The 18,112-nt window shown below is 40.8% G+C and overlaps 1 protein-coding gene across 1 annotated transcript; it reads left to right on the forward strand.

Annotated features, from left to right (window-relative positions):
• Window positions 1-386: 386 nt before the first annotated feature.
• SGCB (sarcoglycan beta) lies at window positions 387-18,053 on the forward strand. Its single transcript, XM_019470185.2, has 6 exons — window positions 387-487; window positions 5,976-6,185; window positions 10,133-10,318; window positions 10,968-11,159; window positions 11,468-11,599; window positions 14,906-18,053. Exons 1-6 carry the CDS (start codon window positions 452-454, stop codon window positions 15,107-15,109), a joined length of 960 nt encoding a protein of 319 aa, XP_019325730.1. The 5' UTR covers window positions 387-451; the 3' UTR covers window positions 15,110-18,053.
• The last annotated feature ends 59 nt before the right edge of the window (window positions 18,054-18,112 follow it).

The raw sequence follows: 18,112 nt of genomic DNA on the forward strand, positions 1-18,112 counted from the left end.
AGACGCTCAGTTTCCAAGATTTTAGCTAGCTAATTGGCAACTTGTCAACGTCCGTGTATATTGTCACTACCGCCCGTCCCCGGGTCCTTTCCAAGACGCCCCTTCCCACCCTGGCCAGGGAGACCCAGGCCCATCAACCAAGGAGGACGGCACCAGCTCTCCGTGACGGCAACGTAGGGGGAAGGGAGCGGCGCCCTCCTCTTTTGAAGCGCCTCTTGGGTAGAACCCAGAAGCGGCCCGAGGTGGCGTGAATACCTGTGCCCCGGAAGACGCGCCCCGAAGCCACAGCCCTGGATGCAGGGGCGCCCGGGACTCCAAACCTCCCCCCGAGGGGCGGGGCTCGAAGCCGGCGAGCGGCGCTCCCCCCAACCCCCACCCCACGCCAAGGCGCAGGCGCAGGCGCGCGGGGTGCGGCCGCGGCGCTGAGAGCGGCGGCTCCAGGCGCGGGAAGATGGCGGCAGCGGCGGCGGCGGCGGCAGCCGAGCAGGTCTGGGAGCCCCGCTGCGGCCGGGGGCAGGAGAGACAGGGGAGGCCCGGGTCCTGCCGGTGGGGCCCTCCGCGGGGCTGGCTGCCGGGGGAGGCAGCCGGGACGCGAGGGCGCGCCGGGGCCGGGGGCCGGGCTCCAGGGGGGCGGAGCGGGCGGGAGGAGCTGTCCGCAGCCCGGGATGCTGGCGAGGGCCGCCTGGGACCGCGGGCAGGGGCTCCGGGCCGAGGAGGGGGAGCAAGCCGCGGCCCTCGGCCAGGCCCGCTGCCCCCCGGCCGGGCTGAGGAGGGGTCGCCGCCTGAGGGGCGGGGAGGCGGCCGTGGCAGGCGGGAGCCTGCGCCAGGACGTGCCGGAGACGTGCCCGGCACGGTGGCCAGCGAAGATTCGGGTAAAAATAGCCTCAGCCTGTGAGTGGGGAGGCTTCCCTGACACCCGCCAAGAAACAGTCAGCTGTTGCCTGGGTGCCAGCTTGCGGCCACTTCTTGTGTCTGCCATCCCCGATATGCAGACATCAGGTTTCTCCTCCCGTTTTGGTTTTAGAGATTTAGTCACCAGTTTAAAACTGCCTCCTGTCCAGTTGGTTTAAAATTATTTACTAAATCTTTATCAAGTATTTCCTGATCTGCATGGTAAACTTGTAACGTAGAGTAGTTCAAAAGGCTGTTATTCCTCCCCAAAGCGAGCTCTACGTATGTATACGCATATATGCATGCATCTGTTACATATACATACCTGTCGTTGCTAGGGTCTTTGTTAAAATAAAAATAGTTTTCATAGTCACTTTCTCCTTAACTGTTATTCCCTTTACAAAACTATGATATGGTAGTTTCCTTTGAAAAAGTCTCATTCTTCAACATCGTTGGAAGAATAAATTGGAGTCAAGTTGCCAGCATTCTGTTCCCAGAAAAGACCTTCTTAACTAATTGACTGCTTTTAGGGACCTAATAGAGATATATAACCGGAACAGTCATTCCAAGGGACATAGAAAGCAGAAGACATGAAATCTGCCTTCAAGGAGCTTCAAGTCAGATTAAGTGCAGAAAAGTCAGCCACAGGGGCAAGCTACAGATCTAACAGTATAAAACCTAAAGGAATGAGTGAAAGTGAACAGAGACACAGCTTCTGGGAGTTGTTGAGACTAAAATTGTTCCTTGGCTTTCCACATTTCCCTCCTGATTTATCAGCTCTTGTTTCAGCCTGTTCTTTTTTTTCATCCACATCACTTATGAATGCTCTGGAGTTTCCACCAAGGTTCTATTCTCGCTTTACACAGAAACTGGGCAGAGTGGCCCATTCCTTAGTGTCACTTCAGAGTAAAGCATTTATGTCTCCACCGTGAACTGAATTTTCCACATGCACCCCAAACTGAAAAATGTACAAAATTGGATCTCATCATATTTACCATTAAAAGGGCTCCAGGGGCGCCTGGGTGGCTCAGTTGGTTAAGCATCCAACTCTTGGTTTCAGCTCAGGTCATGATCTCACGGTTCATGAGTTTGAGCCCCTGCATCGGGCTCTGTGCTGACAGTGTAGAGCCTGCTTGGGATTTTCTGCTTTGTCTCTGTCTCTTCCCCGCTCATAGTGTCTCTTTCAAAAAAAAGTAAATAATAATTTTAAAAAAGGGCTACAACCATCCATTCACTTGGTTAACCGAGCTAGAAACTTGAGAGCAGGGCCAGTTTAAGGGAGCTCAGAAAGGACCCACACTTGGTTTAATGCTCTGCTGTCCCTGGATTCCACACATTACGTAGCAGGTCCTACCTGGGAGTCGCCTTAGATCTGTCTGTGTCACATACAGCCAGTCAATCACCAGGTTCTGTAGTTCATCATCTTTTTTTAATGTTTCTTATTTATTTTGACAGACGAAGATCATGAGTGGGGAAGGGCAGAGAGAGAGAGAGAGAGAGAGAGAGAGAATCTTCCTCTTAATGCCTCTCCCCGTCATCTCTTCATCTAAAGCTCAGTCAAGCTCTTCTTTGGACTGTTAGATAAACCTGCTGTTGACATCTTCATCTCTGAACTCTTCTGTTGCACTTGATCTCTTTTTGGCACATGAATTTGATTTTGCTGTGACGCAGATCTGATTGTATCACTAACCTATTTTAAATCTTCAGTGGTTCCCCATAACCTTCAGGATAAAGTCCGTTGTTCTTGACATGGTGACTTACGTCCATTCATTTACTGGCACCTACCCACATCTCGCACCTTATTCTTTGCCCCATTTCTGTACTCCTCCTTTTCACGGTCCACAGAAACTACCAAAATCAATTCATACTGATGTGACTTGTAGTCACAGTTTCTATGCTGTTCCCTTTGCCTGGAATACCTTTCTCTGCACTTTTGCCTGGCTAACTCCCATTTATCCTCCCAAAATTCGAGTGAGATCTCAGCCTTTCTTAAAAACCTTCACCTGATGCCCCTGCTTGCTAAGTAGAGTTACGTTCCTCTTTTGTACCGTGTCAGTAGTGTATTTGCTACTCCTGCACTTGCCATGTTGAACTGGCATTGTTAGTGACCTGTCTGTCTACCGTCCTGGCCTGTGAGGAAGTTCACTGAGAGCAGTGCTATGGCTTGCTTGACTTGGTGATCTGGAGCCTCTGGCATATAGTAACTCTTCAGTGAATTATAAATGCATCAAATTGAATATAATGATGTACATGAATTGGCAGAGAAGAGTAAAGAATGCCTCCCAGGAGGGATCAGTTTTGCCCCCTCTCCTATGTAGACCTGTATTCAAGCCCTGACTTTTAAGTTGCCCCTACTGTGTCTGTGAAAATTAGAAGAAAGCACACCTTCCTTAAGGTATTCAATACCTCAGCCCAAATACTTTCAAAATGAACATTCAGCTCTAAGAGGTCTGCAATGTCAGTGTACCCTCCTAGATGTTGCACCTCATGCAGACACACAACTTACATGATACTCAGCAACCTGTCTTGTGAAAAAAAATCTGGTAGTAGATTGAGGCGTCTTCTATATTGCCTTCCTTACCACTTTGTGGAATTAAAAAAAAATTTTTACCTGCTGCATTACTCACAATGATTATTCCTGTCCTTTTCCATTTTCCACAATCCCTTAACCAGCCTGCTGCCTCGGCCGCCGTGATAAGATTCCAGTAGCCGTCTCCACTCTTCCTTGGCAGATGACCTTGCCTTTTCCATCCCAGAAGAAGATGTTTTCTCTTCTGGGTGTGAACTGTTTCAGCGAAGCCTATCCTTAAAAATTATCTTTTCTCATGTACTCTGTGTCAGCTTCTTTCCTGCCTCCTGAAGGATCTCATTTCCTCCATTATCCTGCCCCGCTCTGAGACCTTTGGCCTTTGCCCCGCTTGGCATCTTTCCCTCTGCGGTCAAATAGGCGAGTCTTCCCCCAAATTGCATGGAGAGGAGAGGAAGACACAGCAAAACTGAAAACACAGTTTTCTTCTGAGTGTACGTAATTCTCTAGCTACAGTCCTCTCTTTCCTCTTTTCTCTTTCTGGACTCAAAAATAGATACACACATGTGGCATCTTTTCAGGCTGTTTCCTGCTTACCCATTTGCTACTTAGAGTTCATCTTTGAAAGTCACAGAAGCACTTCTTAACAAAGCAAGTTCAGCAGCAGTGCACATGCTTGGTTCTCTTACCATTCATTGTAGTCCTCATTTCCCACTATAGCTGCACATTTAAATTTTCCCCAGACCATGTCCTTGGCTCTTTGTTCTCTTTCCTGTATACTGTTTTGCACAGTAAGAAGATGCACTCGTGGATTTAATTTACCTCAAGGCTAAGGATCTCAAATCTCTGTCTCTAGCCCTGTCTCTAGCTCTGACCTAATACCCCATCCCTGCCTTCCCCTTGCCTTTGAGTCACGAGGTTATTTCTCATTCAGTTTAAGTGCAGCATATGTAGAATCTTCTCCCTCCTTCATTCTCCATACTTCACTAGTCACCATTCAGTAAACACGGGATTGTTTGAAGCTGGCTGCAGATTCAGTTAACTCTTCTCTTGAAGTATGTTTTTATTTTTTATTTTATTTTTATTTTTTTATATCTTTTCAATCTGTCTTTTTCCATCCCACCTTAGTTCAGGCCCTCATTACCTCATTACCTCTAACCTCCATTATGACAACATCGCCCAACAACCTACTTAACTGGTATTCCTGTTCCGATCTCTCCTACAAACACCCACATGTTTAGGATCCTGAAATATAAGTCATTTATGTTCATAAACCTCCAGTGACTCCAAGTTAAACAGAGAGGAAGACTGGAATTTGTACCCAGCAGGCCAGGAATTTTCCCAACCAGCCCTACTTTGCAGCTTTCTTCTCCCTACATTGCCGGCTCTGACCACCTACTTCCTGTTTCCTTGAAAAAATACTCCAAGCCATCCTGTTTCTCCTCTCATTGGACTCCACAGCATGTGTTGCCCAGACTATTGATTTTGGCACCTGAACATACAGAATAATTTATTGCATCGCTAACTGTTTTAATAACGTGTAACATCTAGAAGATAAGGATCCTGTCCTATATTATTTTTGTATTCCTACTAGTGTTTAAGCATAAAGTGTTTAATAAATGCCTATTCAAAAAATAAATTGTCTCAGAGCTCTAACATATATGTAAGTTGGGCAGTATCCATTTCTACCCATTTTGTGTTTCTGATGTATTACCAAAAATATCATTCAACCATAGTCTAAGTTAGAGGCTCTCAAACTTTCTGGTCTCAGGTTACTTTTATGCCCTTAAAAGTTACTGAGGATCCCAAAGAACTTTTGTTTATGTGGGCTATATCCATTGATGCCTATTATATTAGAAATTAAACCTGTGAAAATTTGAAACACAGGAATACACAAGCACACATTCCGTTAGTTGTTAGAGCAGTGATGTCATCACATATTTAGCCTCTGGAAATCACTGAACATTCATGAAAGAAGGAGAGTAAAAAAAGTAAATAACATCTTGGTGTTGTTTTGAAGATAGTTTTTACCCTCCAGTCTCCTGAAAGAGTTCAAAGGGCTCCTCCGGGGCCCCCCTGCCCATACTTTGAAAACTACTGATCTAAGATAATATTATCTTTAGCCAATTGGGGTCATAAACAGCAAAGTGTGTCAGAATTTCCAAATTCTTTTCCTATAAATGAAAAAATATATATAATGAAACAAATCATTGTAAGTCATTAACTTAAAAAAAAAAAAAAGATTACCGACTGTGGAATGTCTGTGTCAACTCTTACCCCAAATGAGCTAGCTGTGCACTTTAGTGACAATGGGACTATTCAGAGCAGAGAGTGGAGATATGTTATCAAATAGTCTCAGTAACGGTTCTTCTCTACTATCCCTCCAAGCAAAATAATGTCTTGAGTTGGAGCTTGCAACTCAACACCTTAAAGTTTATTTATGGCAAATATATCACTAACCAGTTCAGCTTTCTTTAGGTAGGAATTTGCACTTCATAAATAAATGCATCGAAAGGAGTGGGTATGGCTGTTCCATTGTGCTGTATTTTGTTTTCAGCAAAGTTCCAATGGTCCCGTAAAGAAGTCCATGCGTGAGAAGGCTGTCGAGAGGAGGAATGTCAATAAGGAGCACAATAGTAATTTTAAAGCCGGATATATTCCAATTGATGAAGATCGCCTCCATAAAACGGGGTTGAGAGGGAGAAAGGGCAATTTAGCCATCTGTGTGATTATCCTCTTGTTTATCCTGGCTGTCATCAATTTAATCGTAAGTATCTGCCACAGAATTTTCTTGTTTTTTTTTTTAATTTTTTTTTAATGTTTATTCATTTTTGAGAGACAGAGACAGAGCATGAGCAGGGGAGGGGCAGAGAGAGAGAGGGAGACAGGCTCTGAGCTGTCAGGCTCTGAGCTGTCAGCACAGAGCCCAATGTGGAGCTCGAACTCACTGACCGTGAGATCATGACTTGAACTGAGGTCAGACACTTAACTGACTGAGCCACCCAGGCGCCCCAGAATTTTCTTGTTTTAATTACCATGGGGAATTTTTCAGTGACATCATGGACTTTCTATAATTTCTTGTTGAAGCCCTCTTTCTGCTTTTCTATACGTGTTTTATCTCTTAAGGTTTTTTTTTAGATGCACAGTTACCCTTTACAGTTTGTATAAAGAGCCCCTGATTTGCTTACTCTCCAAAATATTATATGACAGAATCCTGTCTTCCTAATTTCACAACCAAGAGTGCGTTTTATCAGATGTTCCTTCTTCTGATATATACTTTGAAAGACAACAGGAGATTCCATCTTTTAAATACTTTTAGGAAAGACCCACTAGCCTTTTCTTTTTTTATTTATTATCGAAGTGTAGTTAACATACAGTATTTTATTAGTATCAGATGTACAACATGGGGAGTCGACAGTTCTGTATAGCACTCAGTGCTCACCGTGTGGTCACCATCTGTCACATTACAACATTATTACAGTGTTATCGACTGTATTCCTTGTGCTGTACTTTTCATCTCTGTGACTTATTTTATAACAGTAAGTTTGCACCTCTTATTGAGTTGTCGTAAATGTTACCTAGTATGCTCATATTGCCATGTATTAATTTTATGTAGAAGAAAATGTTCATGGAGTATTTTAAATGGCTTAAATTTTGCAAGGGTAAAGTCAACTCAGCAGAAGAGACCTTTGCACCATGACTTTACTGCCTTCATCTGTCCTAAAAAATAATAATCCTTTCTGTTTTCATTCAGCTTTTCCTACATGAAGTCTTACCTCCTCAACTAGGTTTTAAAATTGTAAACCCTTGTTTGACAGCAAAGGGTTATATTTTATAGTCTTAAGTCTCTGTTGTCAAAGAATGAAAGGATGTGGCAGGCCAGTTTACACTAAGGTGCTGAGGACCTACTATGTTGCCTTTTCCTAAGATACTTGCTTTTTGAAAGAAAGACTTAATCCAAGGTTGTAACTCTCTGAGGGTTAAACTTGAAACCCTCTGGCATGTGTGTAGATGACATTTTCAGAGGGTAGTTTTTGGTATAACTAAGACTGGTCGTGAGCATGGGCTGCAGCAGTTCTAAAGTCACTCCGTTTACTTTATTTTTGACTTCCAGTACTTTCAAGCCAGCCCGTTATATACATCCAAAACATTTGTGTCGAATTCTTCCCTTACATTGAAAAGAGCTGGTATTATAAATACTGGGAGCACATATTCTGAAATTATCTTATTTTAGAAATTTATTTTATTGGAAACTCCTGGTTAAGATGGCAGAATGAAGACTTTTTTTATTCCCATCCCGTTTAAAAAGCTCATCCTAAGATGACAATGTCAACAAACAGAAATATCTGGAAAGAGAGCAAGAGGCAACTGAAATCCTAAACCATAATACATGAAGACCAAAAAGCAGGGTGAGAAACGGCAAATAACTTATCAGAGAAGAGAAACTGCTTGTGTGTGTTGAGGAGGGGGCTGCAGGGTGTGTTCATGAAAGTGCCTTGAAGAATCATCAGGATTGCCTCAGGAATTGGAAATACAAGTATTTTGAAAAGCAGGAGTGAGGCAGGAACTGAAAACAGCTTGTTTGAAAAACCTGTAGGAGGAGCCATGAGATCCCTAGCCTTCCTCACCCTTCCAGCCAGCAGTGAGGCCACTATGCCTCCTAACCCCACACAGTGTGTTACAGAAGGGAGGGGATTCTTCCTGCCTGAGGATACTGTTGTGCAGAAGAGGGTAGGGATGGTTTTCCATTCCGGAAGCAGGGAAGTCTGAATCCTGGAAGCGCTGAGACTGTTTCCAGCTCCATCTGTCTGCTGTCTCTGTCCTCTGTCTCCAGCTACCCGGCACCAGGCACACGTACCCCAGGCAAGACATGAAATAGCCTTCTGTGGAGGAAAGACCTGTAGATATTGACGCTTGGCAGGTCGCAGTGAAAAAGCCACCTAATCTCATACTCTGAAGGCTGTCTACCACAAGCCCACCCCACACAGAGAACTTTCTATGCGCTTTTTTAAGCCTCAGTGTTAAATATGAACACTGAGCCACCAGGGATCAATAGATTTTTTGGAAAGCTCCCAGAACTGAGAAAATGATGGAGACCAAAAACACCCAAGCCGTAGGGAAATAGAATTCAGAGAGAGAAAATGTGATGAATGGCAGAAAACAAAAAATTAAAATCAGTATCTTCAGAGAAATAAGAGTATATTACATCCATGGAACAAGAATAGCATGCCATTAAAAAGGAGTGATTAAAGAATAAGGAAGAACTTGTAGAAATACACAGGGATGGATGGATGGGTGGATGGAGAGAGAGAAAGATTGGAAGATAAAAGGAACCCTTCCAGAAAGTTCAACAAAATTAAAGAATCAATCGAGGAAGTGTAACATTCTGTTAATAGGAGTTTCAGAAAGAGAGAAGAAAGAACACTGGGGAGAATGTTACCAAACAAATCAAGAAAATTTCCTAAAACAGATCGAAAACTACCATTCTGGGTGCAGTGTCCTGCATAAAAAAGATGCACACCAAGGCTATTACTGTAAAATTTAAGAAAACAGGGATAAAGAGAAGATCCTAAAGTATTCCACAGGAAAAATAAAAACAGGTTATGCATGAAGAATACAAAATCACAGGCATCGGACCCCTCAAATGCAGCCCTGGAAACCAGAAAGCAGGGGCCTTCAAAATTTAGAGAGAAAATAACACCAAACCTAGGAATGTATATATCAAGCTAGACTATCCACCAAATGTGAGGGCTTACAGAGACATTTTTTAACCATGCACACTCTCAAAATTTCCTTCACATAGATTCTTTCTAAGGAGGCCACTGGAGGAGGTGCTCACCAAAAGAAGTCATTAACTCCCAGAAAGCTGAAGGGAAGGACACAGCAAACTGGGTATCTAGCACTGGAGAAAGACAAGGAAGTTCCAGCATGAAAGTGAAGGAAAAATTCATGGTTACAGTTGTGTAACAGACCCAGGGCTAACAGACTGGACCAAGAATATAAGAGTTCCGGCAAGATTTCCTGAGACAGAAAACTAGAGCCAGTAGAATAAACTGTCTGAGAGGTTTGGGCTTTCAGAACATTTTACTGAGTGACATTTTACAGAAACATCAGAGGTTTTGAAAAGATTCAGTCAGGCTTCCAAAGAAACTCACCAACCTTGGTCTGATGCTAAAGAAAGAGAAATATGAAACTCCGGGAGACACAGAGTACAAGCAACGAACTGCTCTCTTAGTTACAGTATTTGGTTTAGGATTGAAAAATACTTACATGTTCTTAATACTGACAATTCTGAACATGGATCTAGCCAAGACTTGAGATTGGGGGAGAAGAAATGAGATAAATTCTCATCTGGTAAAGTAGGAAATGAATAGATAAAACCTAAAAATGATGAGTGAAGAAATAATATACTCATATTACTTAAAAATACGAAATAAATTCTAGATGAAATACCTAAAATTGCTGAAAGTGGTTGTCCCTGGACGAGATGTGGAGGGAGCAGAAGAAATAAGAAACTGTTCTTTTAGCACATTTTTTTTTTTGACTCTTGGCTATTTGCCTTGATAAAAATGAAGTTGGTTTCGTTGATAGGTGGAAAACCAATTGATGTGTTCGTATCACTGATGAGACATTTTGGCAATGATCTTTTCTGTTTTTTTCCAGTTATGTTAAATGTACGTGACCTATCAACAAGGGGCTTGTTTCCTTTTTTAGATAACACTTGTTATCTGGGCTGTGATCCGCATCGGACCAAACGGCTGTGACAGCATGGAGTTCCACGAAAGTGGCCTGCTTCGGTTTAAGCAAGTATCTGACATGGGAGTCATACATCCTCTTTATAAGAGCACAGTAGGAGGAAGGCGGAATGAAAACTTGGTCATCACGGGCAACAACCAGCCTGTAAGTTACCACATTGGTTGAGGGACATTAGAGAAAAATTCTTAGTAAAAACCCAGTGTTGATTTTTGGAAATGGGTATTTTCCTTGAGAGACTGTCCATAAGCCTATTTAATAATATTGTTGGTCTTACAATCTATTAATGTAACATGCTTTCTTAATATCTGAATGTGGTATCCTTTTTTGTGGTAGATTAATTACTATGAGAATACAGAATGTACTCTCTCTCCTCCACACGAGGTAACCAGCACACGAAGCACCTTCCCAGGTTGGAATACCCTCTACTTTCTGGAGGCTGGAAGAGAATATGCCAGTCTAGTCTGTGGCAGCCCATGCCAAGTGGCTGCTATAACATAGGTTTTTGATGGAATAGAACCTCAAGGAGGTATTCTTACCACCCCCCGCCCATCTTAGGCCTAGGTCTATATGCCCTGTGACCCATGGATTTGTGCAGAGCAGCGTAAGCAAACAAGCACATAAGCCCTCATTCTAAAGCCCTCTTTTCCCAAGTGGATAGAGAGGGGACAGACAGATGCAGTTAAAATTACTTGAAGTTAGGCTGTTATGATAAAGTGTTTTTGATAATGTTCTTGATGAGTTTTGGATGCAGTCTCCTTTGAAAACATATTTATGATAAAGTGTTTTTCTGAAGATTGTTTTTCAGCAAGGGACAACAAAGCTCAGTGTAGAAAAGAACAAAACTTCTATTACAAGTGACATTGGTATGCAGTTTTTTGACCCGAGGACTCAGAATATCTTATTCAGCACAGACTATGAAACTCATGAGTTTCATCTGCCAAGTGGAGTGAAAAGTTTGAATGTTCAAAAAGCATCTACTGAAAGGGTATGATTTATTTTGTTTGCTTTCTTAATGGAAGAGCATTACTGTCTGAATTTACAAAGCGGGAGGGGAGTTTTGCTGTTTTATAGTGATGTGAAAGGATAAATTCTGGAACAATGGGAAGGGTTGATTTGTTCTAGATTTGTCACCTGATCATTATCAAGTCACGTCTATCTCAACACCTATAAAACGTGACCAAAAATACTTGCCTTTCATATTCCATGGTTGAAACTCCTGTTCCTCTGTCTCTGATAATAATTCTCACTTTAATTTAGAAACGCTGTTTATTGCTTTCTTTTTTTAATTTTCAGATTACCAGCAATGCTACTAGTGATTTAAACATAAAAGTTGACGGGCGTGCTATTGTGCGTGGAAATGAAGGTGTATTCATTATGGGCAAAACCATTGAATTTCACATGGGTGGTAATATGGAGTTAAAGGCAGTGAGTATTAAGAGTTTTAGAGAATTATTAGATTCTTGGGTACATAAATCCATATGTGGAACAGTATACCATTATTAAAAACAATAATGTAGTTGTATATTTTTTGATATGGAAAGATGTTCAAAATGGACTTTGAAGTGAAAGAAAGTTACAGTTTGTGAAATACCTCATTTTATTTTGCAAAACATATATGCATTTATAAAAACCTGGAAAACTATGCCAGAATGTCAACAGTGGCTTGCTATGGGTAGCAGGCTAACAGCTAATTTTAATTTTATTTATCTTTCTGCCTGCCTGCTGTTTTCTAAAAAAAAAAAAAATTTTACATAATGATTCCTCTATTATTTTAAAAGGCAAAAGTAATCTTTTAAAATTCTGAAAGAATTCTCCAAGTGGGAATTCTTGAAGTATCCGTTCTCTGAAGTTGTTGGGGTTTTACTTTTTAGTTAACGGTTGTTCATATCCTTTCATGAGTTTTGTATCTAATGATGTGAAAATCAATTAGCAAGTGTACAAAATGTATTTTATTCACCCATCTATTATTAACTAGAAAGGAAAAAGATTTTGCCTTTATTATAGCTATTGAAAAGTGAAATTTTGTACTTCACAGATTATATCTGAACTTCAGTAAGTAACATATCTCATATAAGGGAGCCAGAAGTCCAAAAATGGCTTACCTGCTGGGGCGCCTGGGTGGCTCAGTCAATTAAGCGGCTGACTTCGGCTCAGGTCGTGATCTCACAGTCTGTGAGTTCGAGCCCCACGTCGGGCTCTGTGCTGACAGCTCAGAGCCTGGAGCCTGTTTCGGATTCTGTGTCTCCCTCTCTCTGACCCTCCCCTGTTCATGCTCTCTCTCTGTCTCAAAAATAAATAAACGTTAAAAAAAAAAATGGCTTACCTGCTTATAGTTCTGATCAAAGCGTATTTCTTCAAAATGTCTTTGGCCACCTGCTATATGCAACTTAACTGAAACTAATTAAATTTATTTTACCAAGCATAAAATATGGCAAAAGTGAGCTTGAACCCCAGGACTTATAAAATAATTCTTTCCTTTTATTTAAGTTTAATTTCATAGTTCTAGAAAAAATAAGCTTTGAAAAATTAAGTTCTTCCATTTTCATAAATAGCTTTCTTCCCTGAAAGCACATATTCCAATTTCTAAAAAAAAAAAAAAAAAAAACGAAAGATGAACATAAAATGTGTTTCTTGCTAGAAACTCAATAGCAATACTGAGTATTTTTTGCACATATTGTAGTAAGAAGCTATTCCTCTAAGAGAGTAATGGTGAAGAATGGTCACAGGGGGCTATGAAACTCATAGAAGCAAGAGGTGTGAGAGATATGTATATAACCATTAGCAAGCCACCTAACTCCTTGTTTCCTATCTGAAAATTCTAACTGTTGTTAGTATGAGAAATATTAAAATACTTTGAAATGCACATAAACACATACCAGTTTCTCCACAGTTAGAAAAAAAAATCCAGTATTAAAAAGATAATTAGCTTTATAATTCAGTTAACATCAGTGGTTAGTTTTTAAGTGTATAGCTAATTATAAAAAAGAAAAAATTTTATCAAAAAAAAATATCAAACTGCTTTTAAAGAAGTAACTGCTTTAGCAGTTAGAAGAAAGGAAAATTAAATGACCACAAGATGGCAACATTGGAACAAAATTTCAAAATTCATCACATATGGATTGTATTTATATCCTGTGCATAACTATCACTAGTCCATAGCCGCTTCCGTGACTTCATAACCAACTTTGTCTTATTGCTTTAAATACCTTCTGTAACCTGATAACTCTCACATTTGGAACTCCTACTCTAATCTCTCCTCTGAACTAAGACTCGCACACCCACCAGCTGCCTTCTTACCTCTCCACTCCAGGACATAATACACATCTCAGATTCAACAAGTCTAAAATCTTCGTATCCTCCCTCCTTCCCCAAACATGCCTTTCTTTTTTCAGTGTCCCCCTCTTGTGAAATGGCGCCCGTCAGCCCATCAGCAAAGCCTCCTGGCTCTGCCTTCGAAAGATAGAGTCTGGCCGCTTCTCACTGCCTCCACCACCACCAGCAACAACACCCCTCATGGTATAAACCCACCGCTTCCTGCTGCACTGTTGGCTGCTTCCACTTTCGCCCCTGTAGTCCGTTCCCTGTATGGCAGCCAGAATGACCCTTTCTCAGAGATCACGTCACTTCCGTATTCAGATCCCTCCAAGCAGCTTCCCATAGAATTCAGGATAAAACCCAAAAGTCCATTCCCTTTCCTAACATGTCTGGCCCCTAGTTATTTCTTTGACTCATCTCCTACCAGTCGACTCCCGCCTGCTCTCTACTTTAGCCCCACTGGCTTCCACCTGCTCTAGAACACCAAGCACATCTTCACACCGGGGCCTTTGCATGGATTGTTTCCTCTGCCTGCAGTGCCCTTCCCCAGTTTCCCATATGGCTTTCTCCTTCATATCACCCAGTTTGCACTGCACTGTGACCTTATCAGAGAGGCCTTTCCTGACCATCCTGTGTAAACACAGCTCCTGACTGGTCACTCTCTCTCTCTGCTTACCTTGAGTTATTTTTCTCCACTGGTGTTTTATTTGTTTTACCTGTTCATGTATTTATTGTCTGCCCCTCCCCCATTAAAATGTCAACTGTGTGAGAACTTGGGCTCACCTGTCTCTTGACTGGTGTAGACAGCACCTAGAATGGTGTCTAACACATGGTAGACATTTAATAATTATGTGCTGGATGAATGAAAAGAAGAAAGAAAGAAGGGAGAGGCTTAGGAGTTCCCAAAAAGAAAAGACCTAAACGTTCCTGAAACAGCCTGGAGAACCTCCAGGCAGTTTTCTTTGAATGCCTGGTCTTCAGAATTATTTGGTTTGAAACTTCATTTGTGGCATTGCATAAATATTAGAAATCAAAATTAATTTTCTGTGAGAGAAAAACAAGCCTTTTTTCTTATCATCAGAAACTTACCAATCATTAGTAACTTTGTAAAAACTCTCTTAGGAAGTAACAAATGAAAATGATCTGAGACTTTATCAGTATCAGTCCCATATACTTAGGAGTTTTGATATAATTTTAAGAGTGTTATAACTGTATTTGATCTACATTGTGAACTATTACTAAGAGGTCACTAGTTGAATCTTGACATTGGTTTTTTTTTCTTTGTTGTTGATTTGGTCATGACTTTACTGTTTCTTACTACATATTTTTCTTGTTAATATTCTAAGTTTTGTTTATTAGCTTTGTTCTGTCACCACTTGTGGAGGTAAACAAATTGTATTACTATTCTTCTCCTAGGAGAACAGCATCATCCTAAATGGAACCGTGATGGTTAGCACAACTCGCCTACCTAGTTCCTCCAGTGGGGACCAGTTTGGTACCGGTGACTGGGTACGCTACAAGCTCTGTATGTGTGCAGATGGAACTCTCTTCAAAGTACAAGTAACAGGCCAGAACATGGGCTGCCAGATCTCAGACAATCCCTGTGGAAACACTCATTAGAAGAACCCGCGAGGCCACCAATATGTTCATATCTTGACTTGACCTTTTTTTAAGAGTGTGCATGCAAATCATGTTTTTAGAGAGTTTGCAATAACTCTTATTTTATCCACAGAGCACTATTGTATCTATTATATGACCTCCATATTGAAAAGATTCTCAGAGAGCCTAAATTTTAGCACATTTCATTAAGTTGCACTGATCTTCAAATGGCAATTCTCTAAAATAATTACCAGAAGTGAATAGAAGCAAAATTAATCTCTAAAGAAGTGTTTTTAAAACTCCACTCTTCCTGGTCTAAAGGATAACTCTTTAGGCCACTCACTATAAGAAAGCTTTTGGTAACTAACGGGGATATACCCACTTAAGATGGTTGAAAGGGCCACCATTAATAAATGTCACATGCTCTGTCTTTTGGCTTCCGAGAGAAAAGACAGATTTTTGATGCATTAATTTTCAGCTATATTCTCAATGCAAGTGAAGTCATTAAAGAACTTCACATATGTGAGCTGGCATGAAACTATGGTTCCTTAGTTTTGCACCAGGATGAAAATACTCTGTAATAGAATGTTTACTTGTTAAATACTGATAAGTCGTGTTCACAGTGTGGTAGAAATTGAAACACCATCTCAGCTTTAAATAGCAAACGATGATAGCGGTCATCTGTGCATCTTACACACCCGAGGCACTGTCCCAGGCATCTTGTGTGTGCAATCTCTAATTCTCACCACAGCTCTGCGTGTAGGTGTTACTATTCCAGTTTTACCCATTAGGAAACTGAGGATCAGAACAGTTAAGAAGCTTGCCTGATGTCACATGGAAAAGAGCAGGGTTGAGATTGGAATTCACATGGGATTCAAATGAAAATGTACCTGCTTCCAACTCCCATGTTCTGTTCACTATCTGCACTGAAGTCTTACTTATTTAAAACTCCAGAAAAATGAATGAAGAGTAACTCAAACTTACCTAAGTAGATAAGAATCAAACAAAACAGTTATGCTTACTCAGGTTTAAAAATAAATAAATAAAATGGCCAGCAGCTATCAGGTTTTAAACTAGCTTAAGCCAATTCCAAAATTATAATTTAGAGAAGTCAAATTAGTGTAGGGGTGGGTTACCCCAGTTTCCTAACTGATGGGCCTTGGCACTTTGGAGAACCTGAATTGGCTAAAAGGATTGCTAACTTATACACTCAGCCCTCAGGGGAGCTCAGTGAGAAGGGAGAGGACGTGGCCCCAGGCAAGTCCTGGTGGCTGGGGATGGCTGGGAAGGTTGCCACAGCCACAAGCCCTACAAATAGTCCCCTTTGCAGTGTGCGCCATGCCTTGAACAAAGTTGGGAAGCGCTGGAGTTAAGGGTGTTGATACAGGAAATAATTTTTAAGTAATTTTTGAGTAAGTATGAGACTTGATCTCTGCTCCTCATATTACAATCCCATCATAATGATCAACCCTCAAGCCAGTTGATTTTTAAGGTATTTTATATTTGACTTAAAAGGGACTCTCTGGTATTCATCAGACACACAACACCAGGGATGGAGTTTTCAAAAACAGTTTACTGTAAAATAAGCAGTAGAGATGAATTGTAAGCCCCACTCTGCATTCAAGTACAACAGTATTCTGTCATGGTCTTTGAACTATGCAGATAAGAAAATCAATACAAAAAGCAATTTGCATTCACTACAATCACAGTTCCCTCTGATAGGACAACCAAATGCCTTAGAGATTATGAACAGTCATTAAAGTATTTAAAATAGATTGACTTACTATGTAATACTGAGTGCAGTTTTTAAAGGAAGGGGAAAAAATTGAACTTTATGACCTCTGAGTGTTACGATATTCAAATCCTATTTGAATATATTCAGTGTCATTTAATATTTGAGTGATACTCAGAAAAATCCATTGGAATTTTCATTCAGATGCTCAGTATATTTTTAATTTTACATTTTTTATTTGTCTGCTTTATTTAGGTTTTGAAGGTTTCTTTAAATATTTTTACAAAAACTGCAAAACACTATGTTACAGAGTATTATTTATTGAATATAATTCATGAAACAATCTATTTTTATTCCTCTTTGAGAAATACTTGTGTTTTTGATACATCTCCATTAAGTGCTTTTAATGAGAGGATATTTTGATGTTTTTATAGAAGTGATTGTTAAGGTAACAGGTAACATATTTTTTAGGACATTTTGCAGGTAACCCTTGCCTTTTCCTTGAGATGTAGTCCTGGAAAATTCACCGGAAAGGAGATTAAGAACAAACCGTCCATTTTACCTGTGATCTGTTTTGCACAATGGCAAAGCTTTAGCTACGCATTCTCACCACCAGATGGTATTTTCCTATAAACTGAAACGTTAGCTTTGCCTATTTCTGCTGGTTGTACCTCCCCTGCATTGAGCACGGACATGACAAGCAGCAGACTCCGGCAAGGTAGACGGAGACAGGACCCCAGGAGAAGGGGCGTGGATACATGCTTGTTTAACCTAACCAGAGGTAGGTTACAGTGACAACAGGGACAGATGAAACGAAAGCAGAGTACTTCAGAAGCCGTCCAAAGGGCAGTTAGGAAAATGTAAAACAACACAAGGAGGGACTGCCTATTTATGGGCTGCAAGATTTAAAAATATTTGTATTGTTTTTGCATTATGAGAAAACAAATTTTGTGCGATAGTTTTGATGAAAGGTGGAAGTTCTGCCTAGTTTTGAGTGAATTTTTTTTTTAAAGGATGAGAATGTTACAGTGCTAAACTTGACAGAAAAGAAACCATTGAAATGCTGATAATTTTAGTAGTCTTTTAAGAAGTGTTGAGGGGGCAAAGACTACAAATTATGCCATACAAAGATAACCCTGTAACTCTGTTTTGGATTGCTAACCTGAGTTTCAGTCAATTCAGTTTGTAATAACTATTAATGATCTCTGTTTACAATAAAGACTCTAAATTGTTTGCTGTTGATTTTTTTAATGGTTTAAATTAAGGTTCCTACTTAATCGTTCAAACATGAT

Source organism: Panthera pardus, unplaced genomic scaffold, assembly GCF_024362965.1.
Source record: "Panthera pardus isolate Hobbes unplaced genomic scaffold, ASM2436296v1 HiC_scaffold_13, whole genome shotgun sequence".
NCBI lineage: Eukaryota > Metazoa > Chordata > Mammalia > Carnivora > Felidae > Panthera > Panthera pardus.